Here is a 13,341-nt window from a genome sequence, read left to right on the forward strand (position 1 = left end):
CTCTATATCTATATATATATATATAAAAGTCAACTAATTTGGATTGAAACACCTAAAGTGCTTTTGAAATTATTCTAGTTACGGATTGATTCAACTATTCCGAAATAGCAGTAGTAAATTGCACTAATTTATAAAGGTGTAAATAGCTATAGGGTTGGAATTACGCGAAGTGAGATTAAAGCAGTAGATAACATCATCACCACGTAGATTAGAGTGGAGAGCTAGGATCCAATCTTCCAACAAGGAAATATGGGTTAGAGTTTTGATACTCAGATTGCCATGCAACTCTTGTAAAAGGACAACTAGATGAGCACATCGAGCAAACCTCATCAATTCCTAGTAGACGTCTATGAAGAATTGCTTTACCTGGGATAGCATTCACTAAACACCTCCAGAGAAAAGTTTCATTTTGGGTAGAAGATCTTTTGCATGCCAGATTAGAGACCAAATTTGTCTAGAGTCGCCACCCGAGGTAAAGCTAAGCTAATCACCGTTTGATAAAAGCGTTGTAAGTTACTCTGGCCTGGAAAACTCCATTCTTGACAAATGACCAAAAAAGCTTGTCTGAACGCTCTATAGACAGAGGATTGAGGTACGAGTTTAGAAAGAAGATTGCAGCTGAAGGTGGGAAGATGGTGCCAATGAGAGAGAAGTTCCAAGTACTCTTAGAGATTAAACCACTTACCATCTTGATAGAGCTAGGAAGCTAAAGATTCTCTAAGATGGCTGGAGGTAGCTGGGGGTTCGTCAGAATAGTGATTGAAGCATTGTTCCCAACTGTCCAACATGTAATCATGGTTTATTTTAACTGAATTTATTATGATCTAAACATTTTATCTCTTATACCAAACATTGATGATGGTTAGAATGTATGGTCATTGATTAGATGAATGTTTTCTCATTGATTGAGATGAATATTTTCTCATTGATTAAGATAAAAAATTTATCATTAAATGAATGTTTATTTTCAATGTGGTAACTCATAGTCATAAAGCTTGATGGGAACTAGGTTATATATAGTGGATTTAGCTTCTAAGCTCATTCATTTAATTTAGAAAAGCTACACCATCAATTTAGAGTGTTTGAGAGCTTAGAAGAGCCAAAATTAACATAAGAAAAATTATAAAATTTGATGTGTGAACTTAAATACTAATGGTCGGAGGTATGATGATCTTTTGGGTCTTTAATTTCTCATCCTTTATAGAGTTTAATTCCATATTTTTGATCGTATTCTTCTATTCTTACATTTATTATTAGAGTAAGATTTAATCTCTGCCTTGGTGTTTATGAATAACATTTATGTTCTTCTCTATTCATGGCTAAGATTTTTTTGTCATAAATTAAAGTTTCTTTTTGAGTTGTCTTTGATGCAAAAGTAAAATTAGAAATCCTGAAGATATTAATTTTTAAAATATTCTATGGTTAAAATAAGAAGTTTTTGTATCAAAATATTAAATATAAGTTGGGTTCGGTGCTGGAATTTCTGGGTCTAAACCGAGTCTATGTGACCTAGATAAAGATTGAAGATAATCAAAATTTACAAAAAAAAAATATATCATTTTTCCTAGTGCTTTGAAATTTCCTATCATTTTTCGACATTACCATTTTTCTTGGCAGCTTAAGAAAAATGATAGTTTTAAAGATTTTTTTTAATATTTGCATAATTTAATTCTTAAGCATTATTTTATATTGCTTGCATATGTTATTTATTTATGCTTAGAATAATATATGTAATTTGAAGATGAATTAAATTGTGCAAATTGATTGATTATGCTCATTAAATATTGCATGCATTAATTTTTTATGTTCTAAATTAATAAATGCAATTTTTGGATGAGTTTTGAAATTACGTAATATACATACTATATGCAATATAGAAATATTATGGTAAAACTTTAAAATTTTCAGCATTAAAAAAATGTCTATAAGTGATTTATATGATTTTATTTAATTAAACGATAGCCATAACATCTTTAATTAATGAAATTGTATTTTATAGTTTTAAAGATCACATAAAGCAATTTTAGGCATTAATTATAATTAATTATTTGAATATAATAAATTTTATCCCACAAGAATTTTTAGTATATTTAAATAATCAATTAGAATCGATCAAAATGATTCACAGATAGGAATTATGAATTAAGTGATAATTTGATAGTTTTATCATAAAGTTTAATAATAATTAAAAAAAAACATCAAACTATGCTCATGATATACCATAGAATTATGAAATAAGATAGTTTGAGAAGAATCTATCATAAAGAATAATGAATCTTATTGAAATAAAATTTAGCCTACAACCAAATTTTATATCATTTGATTTATTTTTGTCAAGCATGATTTACATTGGTAAAACATAATATCATTTAGGCCTTAATTTAATATAAGCATGTAATATTGAATGCAGTTTCACTATGTAAGAATTTATCTGATATCCGTAGTGATATTTTTGAATTGAAAGGAGATAACTATAAAGTATGGAAGGAGAGAGAGTTCTCTTTCATATAGGGTGGATGGACACTGATTGTGCAATTAGAAAGGATGAGCTATTTGCAATCGCTCCTACTAGCTCTTTAGTAGACATTGTGTATTTATGAATGATGGGTGTAATCCATCGTCTAAGCGTGGTAATTAGGACAAAAATATTTGCTAGTATTCGTAGTTTAGTAGATCAACATAAAAATGTCTGAGACTTGCTTAAGGCTAAGGAGCAAAAGCCACTCATCAATTAATTGTGCTTGTGAAATACGAATGAGCACGGGCATATACACTTTCCCCAAGAAAAAAATGGGATAAGATTCATCACTTCAAAAAAGGTTTTAACAAGCACTCTAATTATAAAGTTCTCTTCTTTTAAGGCTCACCAATGTCAAAGGTGTGTGTGAGCACATCATGCAAATGAGTGACATTGCAGCTCAACTCAAACAATTAGGGGTTGAGATGTTCGAAACCTTCCTAGTGCACTATATCTTGAATACTCTCCCACAATAGTACGGACCTTTTAAGATCTTATACAATACACGTAAGGAAAAATGGTCAATCAATAAATTAATAACCATATGTGTTTAAGAAAAAGGGAGGTTGATGATGGAGCTAGGTGAAAGTGCAATGTTTACTACAACCCATAGGAAAGGGAGGACTCAAGCCAACAAAAAAAGGGAAAGATAAAGTACCATCCCAAGCTGATATAAAAAAGTGGCCAAACATTTCTTTTGTAAAAAGAAAGGACATATGAAAAATAAAATATGCCAAATTTTAAAAAATAGCTTGAGGATAAAGGTAATCCAACCTCATTTGTTTGTTATGAATCTAATATGGCTAATGTTAATATTTGTTACGAGCTGGCTTGATCCGATTCGAATCAGTATTTAGATAGAATTTATATGGAACTTTTAAGAGCGTTTTTGGTAGATTTAGTTGTTGGATCTCTATGAAAATTTGACAAGTTGTAGCTCTAGAAAATATCTTTCTAATAAATCTAATTTATCACAGATTGGATGGCAAGATTAGAATATGTCTTTAGAAAAGTGGATAAAGGTCAAAGGGTTAGCTTTGATACCAATGTTACAAATTAGATCTGTACCGATCCGAATGTAGTAAAATTATAAAAATTTAGGTAGTGATAGCCTCATAAGATAAGATTCTAATGGTGTCAATAGAATGTCTAGAATAAAAGATAAAATTAAAACAAGAAAGCAAGGTTAGAACGGTAAATACCCAAGAGTGGTGGTGGATAGCCGTATAGTAGGATAGCTTCTGAAGGAAGGTGGTGGTGGACGGCCATATTGATTATGATTAAGGTTTTCTCATTGATTGCGATGAAGATTTTCTCATTTATTGAGATGAATATTTTATCATTGATTAAGATAAAAGTTTTCTTGTCAGATGAATGTTTATTTTTAATATAGTAATTCATAGCCAGGAAACTTGATGAGAGCTAGGCTATATATAGTAAATTTGGTCTCTAAGCTTATTAACTCAATTCAGAAAAGTCATATAATCAATTTAAAATTTTTGAGAGCTTAAAAGAGCTAAAGCTAACATGAGAAAAATCATAAAGTGTGAAGTGTGAACTTGAACACCGATGGCCAGAGATATAATGATCTTTTGAGTCTTTAGTTTTTGATCCTTTATAGAGTTTAATTCCATATTTTGGATCATATTTTCTTATTCTTACACAATGAGTATGTTTAAGGACGATATCTTTAACCTTTATGATAGAGGACCAGGTTGTAGATATCAAGATCTTAGAGGTCTGCTGCCAAAAGGAACTACAAGGAAAGTATTATACTTTAAGAAGGATAGCTCAGTCCTTGTTAGGATTTGTTACATAGGCTCTAAACAAGCTTAAGAATGAGAGCTTTGTTGATTAAAATTGGTTGTCCCACACCTAGACCTCCTATTGAAGTAGGTATGCAAATAAGGTCCCATTTTTGCAAGAAAGATGCAAGCCATTATTGTTGACTCCCCACCAAAAATTTCTAATGATGCTATTAGAGTTAACTATTTATAACTCCAACAAATAGTTGTAGCAAATAGTTTTCTTTTCTCCCGGAGACCTCTCTAGTTTTCCCACCGGCATTTTTTTTCTCCTTCTCCTTCTCTCGTTTTCCCACCTTCTCCTAGCTCTCCACCACAGTTGATTGCAAGACTCCTCTTCTTCCTTCTCTCACATTTCCATTTCCTTGGCACCTTGGACATCTTTTTTCATTACATCTCGTTGAACCTCCTCAAGAAGAGCTATACATGATAATGGCTTCCTCGGATGATGACCTCCTACACAAGTTCTCGGAGCTTCTATCTGAGAGGAAAATGGAGGCCATTCCTCTAGTGGAAGAGTGCATTGTTCCCAAATGGAAACCAAGTCTTTGTCTCATCGGAAAGCTCTTATCAGACAGGAGCGTCCACAATATCGGGCTTAAAACAACCCTTATTTAGAGCCTGAAATTTGGAAGGAGCTTTAGACTTTGTAGAAGCTAGAAAAGGGACCTATCTTCTTGCTTTTGAACTGGAGATTGATAGATGGAAGATATGGTTTGGCTCACCTTGATCCTTCAATAGAGACTTATTTGCTCTAGCTCCATTTCAACCAAACCCTTTGGCCGACTTATGGAGCTTCACCCACTATCAATTCTGAGTGCAATTCCATGGATTACCTCTTGAATATATGTCGACCAAAACTATTAACACCATCGCAGAACAAGTTGGGACCCCAATCAAGAATGAATCTGTAGACGCGACAAGTGGACAAGATTCATAAGAATGAGGATCTCAGTGGACATTACTAGCCCACTAGTCCCCACGATCCTTGTTTATTTTGCTCAACAGCACAAGTGTTGAGGTGGCAATAAGATACGAGCGGCTGTCGTGACACTATTTCCTCTGTGGAAGGATAGGCCATGAGCTTACAGACTGCATATTCGGGGGACTCTTGAGGAAAAGGCTAGAGTGGACTTCCCACCCCATCTGCATTCCTAGCTAATAGGTCTTCTCAAGCTGAACTTTGGAAGCCTTAGTGCGGTGTTGCCAATGTTGGAAGGTGGACATAGGGGAGGAGAGGGGAACAAGCCCCCACTTAGGCATCTCCTGCAAGTATCCAACTCTGGCTCACCGTGTAGGGCGGAGACTGGCCACCCGTTGCCACTACCTAGGCTAGATCGTGGTGGACAGGGACCAACTTCGAATGGCACTGCTAGCCTGGGTGAGGTGTCATCAACTTCGGAGATGGCACCGAACGTTGTCGTATCTTGTTCATATCAAATAGCACCTATCAACTATTGTGTGAAGGAGTCTAAGATTGGCGGTGAGGCATGCCATAACAAAGCATCATCATCCTATACTCCTGTTGCCTGCATTAATGAGGAAGCAGGCTTACACTCTATCCTTGTGGATTTCGATGGTTGCATGGGTACGATGGGGAAAGGGGCTCTCAAACCAAGGCATGAAGCTAGCAAACCTAAACCTCTCTCATCTCAAACTAGGATGGAGGCCACCTTGGAGACCGGTGCAACCTCATAGTATGCATCTCGTGTCCTATCGTGGAAATGCTACTACAACAGGCCCATGCAAAATCTTCAATTGAAAATTCTCCTAAAGAAATACCTGCAAGCAACCCAGCCACCACTGTTCCTGATGAACCACCCCTATCACCTGTTAAGAGGAAGGCCCCACAACTCTACCCATCTAGGATGAAAAGGCATTTGTCTCCCTCCAACGCCCATTTTCCTCAACTAAAGAAAGGCTCAAACTCAAGCACCCGTTTCGAGCCATACCCGATCAAAGGCCAGAATGTTACCCCCATAGAGAAAATTGTAGCAAGTGACTACCCATTGCGGAACCCCCAATGAGAGTTCTGGCTTGGAACTGCTGAGGAGGCGGAGGAGTCTCGACAGTTCGCAACCTCTCAAATCTCCTCCATAGCACTTGATCCTCGCTGATCTTTCTTTTTCGAAACCAAGTGTGGAAAGAGTAAGGTTGAAAGTATCATAGACTCCCTTCCTCTCAAGAATAGGTACATTGTCAACTCGACAGGTTTCTTCGGTGGACTATGGCTACTTTGGGATGACTCAGTCCAAGTGGAGATTATCGAGGCCTACAATAGCTATATTTTGGTCATCATCCACATGAATGATCTAATGAACAACTGAATCTTCAATGGAATCCATGGGAGCCCCTACCATGAGGAGGACGCCAATCTCTAGGAGGCCATAAACCGCTATGTGAATGGTCAACGGTTGTTTTACTACATTGGTGACTTCAACATCGCTACCTCAGAAGAGAAGCAAGGTGGTGCACTAGTTAACTCGGCTAGGCTTCAAGATTTTAATGATAAATCAATAGTGGGGGCCTATTGGACCTGGGTTACTGGGGACCTACCTATACCTGGTCAAACCGAAGGGTAGACTCCTACTTGATCTGGGAGCGCTTGGACCATGGGCTAGCCAACTCGAGCTAGTGCAATACTTTCTTCTCAGTATGTATCTACCACATGCCAACAATCTCCTTAGATCACAATTCTCTCCTTTTAGACATGTCCCATTCGGAGAGGAGGATGATGCGCACCTTCAGAGCTGAAAATTGGTGGATGAGCATCCCGTCTTATGCCAACCACTACAAAGAAGAATGGTCAAAGATTTCCTCCCATCATAACCACTTTCAAGTTCATTACTTTCACTTTCGAAATTAATTAAGTGCTGGGCAAGACATCATGCTAGGTGTCTCACAAAGAAGATCAAATAAGCTGAGGAAGATCTACTCAAAGTACAATCTAGTGCTAACATGAAGTAGGACTGGATAAAAAAGAAAACCCTTTATTGTCGGCTTGAGGACCTATACCTTAAGTAGGAGGTTTACTAGCATCAACAGTCAAGAGTTCAGTGGCTCGAGTGTGAAGATCGCAATACCAAGTTCTTCCACACCTATGCATCATCGAGAAAAAGAAGGAACCAAATATTAACCCTAGTCCTTGAATTTGGAGACAACTTCCAATCTTGAAGTCATCCAGGATGCTTTCCTAAACCACTTCAAGAAGCTGTTCACCTCTATGAATCCTCCATCTATTTTTGGCTGCTGCATGGAGAAGCTCACCTCCTTACCCAAGCTACTTGAGGAAGCTAATATGGATCTAGAAGGATCGCCGTCCAATGAGGAAATTGAGAGTGCTCTAAAAAGCTTCTCGTGGGACAAAGCCCTAGGGCTTGACGGGTTAAATGCCAAGTTCTTCCAGTACTTCTGGCCTACATTCAAGCCCGGGTATGTTCTATGATCAGGGATTTCTTTATCTTGGGTTAGTTGGAAGAGGAGCTAAACAAAACTTGTATTGTTCTTATCCCCAGAAGGGGATCTCGGAGCTTGTTGGTGACTTTAGACCGATAATTCTCTGTAATATGCTCTACAAACTCATCTTGAAGATACTTGCCCAAAGAATGAAGCCTTATCTAAATGACTTGGTCTCAACAGCTCAGGACGCTTTCATCTTGGGACGACATAACATAGATAATCATATTATCTCCCAAGAGGCAATGCACTATCTTAAGCACACTAAGAGTAAGACGGGCAGCTTTGTCATCAAAGCTAACTTGTCCAAGGCATTTGATTGTATGGAATGGGGGTTCATTTGGGATTGTCTCAAGCTCTACAACTTCTCAGACTACTTAGCTAACCGCGTACTAACCTGCCTCAACTCATCTATCTTGTGTGTAATGATCAATGGAAGGTCAAACAAATACTTCAAGCCAAGTAGGAGACCGAGGCAACGCTGCTCTCTATCACCCTATCTCTTCATTTTGGGATCTAACATCCTTTCTATTCTATTGGAAGAAGAAGCCAAGCTTGGTAGGATCAATGGTATCAAGATGGCAAGGAAAGCTTTGGCAATCACACATCTTATGTTTGCTGATGATCTTCTGTTATTTAGCAAGACATCGCTAGTTGAAGTCACAAATCTAAAAACTACCCTTGATGTCTATAGCAAGTTTTCTTGCCAGATGTTGAATATGGAAAAGTCAGCAATACACTTCAGCAAATATAAAAACAACATAAAAGACTCAAATCATCTTGTTGCTTAGAGTGAAGCTTCTTCAGCTAGGTGAAAAGTTTTTAGGGAATCCTCTCCTCCTCACTCAAAGACGAGTTAACGAGTATGGCTTTGTAATGGACAAAATTCAGGCAAAACTGGCGGGGTAGAAAGCTAAAAACCTTTCTCATGTTGGGAGACTAGTGCTCACCTCAGTCCCAATATATTTTACGACAACTCTTCTACCGAAAGCACTAATCAACAAGATGAAAGGAATTGTTAGAGATTTCTGGTGGGAGTACAATGATGGAGCTCGACATATCTATTGGCGTCGATGGGAGCTTCTCTGTCAGCAACGTCTAATGGTGGACTTGGAATTTGCTGCTCTCATCTCATTAACGAAAGCTTAATATCCAAACTAGCTTGGAGGCTTATCTCTTCCTCGGACTAAGATTGGGCACGACTTATCAAGCTCAAATACTTTTCCAAGGACTCCTCTTGATATGCCAAGCTCAAAGGCAAGCACACGCGGACTTGGAGCTCCATTTACAAACTTAAGGACATGCTCCGTGTTAATGTGGGCTGGGAAGTTGGAAATGGCAACTCAATATCCATTACCAAGGACCTCTGGCTGCCTATCCATGAGATTGGTCGAAACTCTCTACCCTCGGAGGCAAAGATGGTAAGGGATTTAATGCGAGGAGATGGCTGGGACATGGATCTGATCTGCAGAAACTTCTCAAGAGATGTGGCCACCGCATCCTTATGTGTCAGGACGATATCGCAATCGCGCCAGGACTGACTGATATGAAAGTCGTCTCCCAAGGGATTGTTCTCTGTCAAGTCGACCTATGGTACTTTATTGAAGGGAGATTGGTATAGCTCTTCCTCGTTGAATAGTTCTAGTGACCTTTGGAAGTGGATATAGGGGTGCAAGAGAATTCTTCCAAGGATAAAGACATTCTTATGGAGATGTTTGATAGCGGCTCTTTCGGTAAAAGCATCTCTCCACAGAAGTATCAGGTAATCGACCGATTTTGTCCCTACTGCAGAAGAGAGGAAGAAAGTACGGTTCATGCTCTTTTGAACTGCAATTATGCTAGAGCTGGTTGGTTCCATTGTAGGCTCGGGTAAAGGATAGATAATCTAGTCGAAAGGCTCGATGAATGGCTTCTCTAGATAAGCTCTAAGCTAACCTCCGAGCTCATGGATTATATGCTGACACTACTATGGAGCTTGTGGTAAGAAATGATTTGGTCTTCAGAAGCATCCCGATTTGCCCGGAGGAGGTGACCCGTCGAGCTGATCTTTGCTAGGAGGAGAACAGAAGGCTACCTCCTTGTTTGAACAAATCTAGTGTTAGTGACGTGCATGAAGATGTCACATCTGAAGGCCTCGACACGTTATCTAAAGAGGAGGATTTTGTGGTGCGGGTTGATGCTGCGTGGCGTGGCTCGAGTATTGGTGAGGCCGAGGTAATTATAGCACGGTTTCCTAACAGCATCATTTTAGGAAAATCTGTATTTTTAAATCATTGCCCTAGTGCTCTCTATGGTGAGGCACAAGCGGCTCTCATTGGACTCAGCTCGCTCGGATCAGTCGACCCAAACAGAGCCTGTTGGCTCTTCAGTGACTCAGTAACGATGGTCAACTCCATCAACGACAAGTTGGATAATTTATATTGGTCTATATGACCAATTGTTCAAGAATGCTCTAGGTGGATTTTCTCTCACCTTCATGTCAAATGTGCTTTACGAGTAGGGCTAACAACATAAAGGTCCATACTCTAGCTAGTCTTGCTATTTAAGAATATATTAGTGAAGAATGGACTGATCCACCTTTCGGTCAAAACTGTAGCTTTGAGTTGGAATGAATGAAAGGTATTATTTGTTATAAAAAAATAAAAAAACAAATAGTTGTAGCAAATGAGATAATGCTTATATTGGATGTGTATTTCTGAGTTTAAATTTCAATGGCATCGAATTAAGACAACATCAATTTCTAACTTCTATTAAAATAAATAACGTTAATAAATCTCGGAGGAAGAGGTTTGGTCACATAACTCCACGAACTTCTATTAAAATAAATAACGTTAATAAAATCTCAGAGGAAGAGGTCTGGTCACATAACTCCATGGAATTTTAATTTTTTAATATGATCTGTTTACTACTTCAAATGAGATGAGCTGTGTTCGTGGGGACTAAATTGATCGGACAAGAGCATAAACAGCCTTATTGTAAAGTATTATAACTTTACTTTTAATAGAGAAAGTAAAAAATGTAAAAGGTTTATTACTGACCCATAATATGTACACAAAAAAATTCGCCGAACTTACGACAGCTTTCCCCCCTCCCTCTCTCTCAACGACCCTCTTTCCCCGAAGTCCACCCACTTCCTCTCTCCTTCTCTCCTACCTTCTAGACCCGGAAGACTCCAACTAGAGGTGCGACGCTATCGACCCACGAGACCATTAGCTGGATATGGAAGGAGGCGCTGGCGCTGGCGGGGGCGGGGGCGGAGGTGGAAGCGGCGGCCCTGCTCCCTTCCTTCTGAAGACGTACGAGATGGTCGACGACTCCTCCACCGACGCTATCGTCTCTTGGAGCGCCGGTGAGGCCAGCTTCGTCGTCTGGAATCCCCCAGACTTCGCTGCCCGCCTCCTCCCCACCTACTTCAAGCACAATAACTTCTCCAGCTTCATCCGCCAGCTCAATACCTACGTAAATTCAATCAACCTTTACCACCGTTTTTTTTTTCATCGAGATCGAAAATTGGGATCTGGGTTTTATTTTCCTTGGTGGGGAATAGTCGGAAACGAAATCAAGGTTTATTTTGTTGTGGGATTTCCTAGAATTTAGGAGATGGGTTTTTGTTTATTTGTTAGGGGCTGTTGGAAATTGAGGTCAATATTTGATCTTGATGTAGGGATTCAGAAAGATCGATCCGGAAAAGTGGGAGTTTTCCAACGATTTCTTCATCAAGGGGCAGAAGCATCTGCTCAAGAACATCCACCGGCGGAAGCCAATCCATAGCCACAGCAATCCCCCGGGCTCGCTGCTCGACTCAGAAAGGGCCGCTCTTGAGGAGGAGATCGATCGCCTCTCGCGGGAGAGGTCCAGCATCGAGGCCACCCTATTGAGATTCAAGCAACAGCAGTCTGGGGCAAGAATTCAGATTGAGGACCTCGAGAGGCGTCTACTTGATATGGAACAGAGGCAGCTCAAGATGATTGCTTTTCTGCAGAGGGCTATGAGGAATCCTCGCTTTAGGGAGAGTCTCGTTAAGATGGCGGGAGCCTCGAAGGTGGACTTTACGGATGCCATTCATAAGAAGAGGAGATTGCCGCACCTGGACTATTGCAATGAAGTTACGGAGAATAGCTTCTTTGATGATCACAGTAGCACCTCAAAACCTGATCTCGGCAACCTATTTCATCAGGACTTCTGTGATAAACTTAAGTTGGGGCTTTGTTCAGCTATGACAGAGAGTAATTTGGTCTCAGCGAGCACTCAGAGCTCCAGCGAAGACAATGAGAGTCCTCAAGGGAAGCACCTGCACCCTGACTGTGGGACAGTGAGGATGGAATGCCTGCCATTGGTGCCAGAGACGCATGAGCTTTCAGACACTGGCACATCCTTGTGTCCTACAAAGAATGATTTATTTTCAAGGGCAGCTCATGAGGACGGGCTCTTCCCATGCCATTTGAGCCTTACTCTTGCATCAACTTCAATGCAAACAGAGAGCAGCCAGCATTCAGATAGAAATCTGAACATGATAGATAAGGAAGATGGCATGTTCAAGCCAAAATCACCTAGCATGAGTAGAGACGAAGGTCTAGGTAGACTTGTAGGAGAGAAACAAAATACTTCTGCTGATTGTGGTGTTGTAAATGTTGCATCTTTGAAAGAGAATGCTACAGTTAGTAATGAACCACCAGCAGCTCCCCCAGCAAGAGTGAATGATGTGTTCTGGGAGCAGTTCCTAACTGAAAGACCAGGTTGTTGTGAAAATGAAGAGGCGAGTTCTAGCTTAAGGGCAAATATTCCCTGTGAACAACCAGAAGATCAGAAGCAGGGGGATGAAGACATTCAAAAAAGCAAGAAAGACATGGAGAATCTGAAACTCTGAGCTGTTAATGTACTCTCATTTGGTGCCATGAGTTACATGTAAGCCCTCAAAACCAAAAAAAACAACATGCTATATGGAAGTGTCATGATACTGCATTCTGATATACATGACCACCAACTTAGGAGTTGTTATTGTCCAATGTACATAAATGGAATGAGGTGGAAATGCTTTTTAGAAGATGCTTTTGTCCAGGTCAATGAAAAAAGTGATGAGCTTCAGAGTGACTTAAGCAAACTTATCCTGTATAGATATCATTTAAACAGAGTACCCTTGGGCTCTGCTTCGTTTTACCTAGGTGTCCTCTTTAGTAAACATTCTCGTATTTTAGTATGTAGGTTTACCTTTATATTCAAACTTGTTATAGGTATTACTTGATTCATGGATTCTAATGGCTTATAATTATTCTTAGTAGAAATTCGTTAATTTTCTTTTTCAACCTTTGGTTTAACAATGGTTTACTTATATTTGTACCCATCTTGATATTTGGGCATCTACCTAGGCTCCCGCCCAGGGCCTGGACATCAAGAAGACCCTTGCCTGCGCCATCTAATGCCTATAGACTTTTAAGTTCTTGCAAATCAATAGAATGGGTATGTTGAAACTGAAAAGTAGAAATCATATAGTTATGAGTTTGAATAAAATGACGAGCTGGTGGATATTTTTCTTGAGAAGAATAAATGTTTATAGAACCTGTA

General features: G+C 39.3%; 1 protein-coding gene across 1 annotated transcript; it reads left to right on the forward strand.

Annotated features, from left to right (window-relative positions):
- The first annotated feature begins 10,859 nt into the window (after positions 1-10,859).
- Positions 10,860-13,082, forward strand: LOC140766606 (heat stress transcription factor A-5). Its single transcript, XM_073106051.1, has 2 exons — positions 10,860-11,238; positions 11,444-13,082. Exons 1-2 carry the CDS (start codon positions 10,999-11,001, stop codon positions 12,644-12,646), a joined length of 1,443 nt encoding a protein of 480 aa, XP_072962152.1. The 5' UTR covers positions 10,860-10,998; the 3' UTR covers positions 12,647-13,082.
- The last annotated feature ends 259 nt before the right edge of the window (positions 13,083-13,341 follow it).

Source organism: Typha angustifolia, chromosome 1 (genome assembly GCF_048772165.1).
Source record: "Typha angustifolia cultivar Huaian chromosome 1, ASM4877216v1, whole genome shotgun sequence".
Lineage (NCBI taxonomy): Eukaryota > Viridiplantae > Streptophyta > Magnoliopsida > Poales > Typhaceae > Typha > Typha angustifolia.

Excerpts from the sequence above, each read along its gene's own strand:
- LOC140766606 (XM_073106051.1), top strand. The coding sequence starts at position 10,999 with ATGGAAGGAGGCGCTGGCGCTGGCGGGGGCGGGGGCGGAGGTGGAAGC. Across the intron at positions 11,239-11,443 it reads TCCGCCAGCTCAATACCTAC|GGATTCAGAAAGATCGATCC; the intron begins GTAAATTCAATC and ends ATCTTGATGTAG.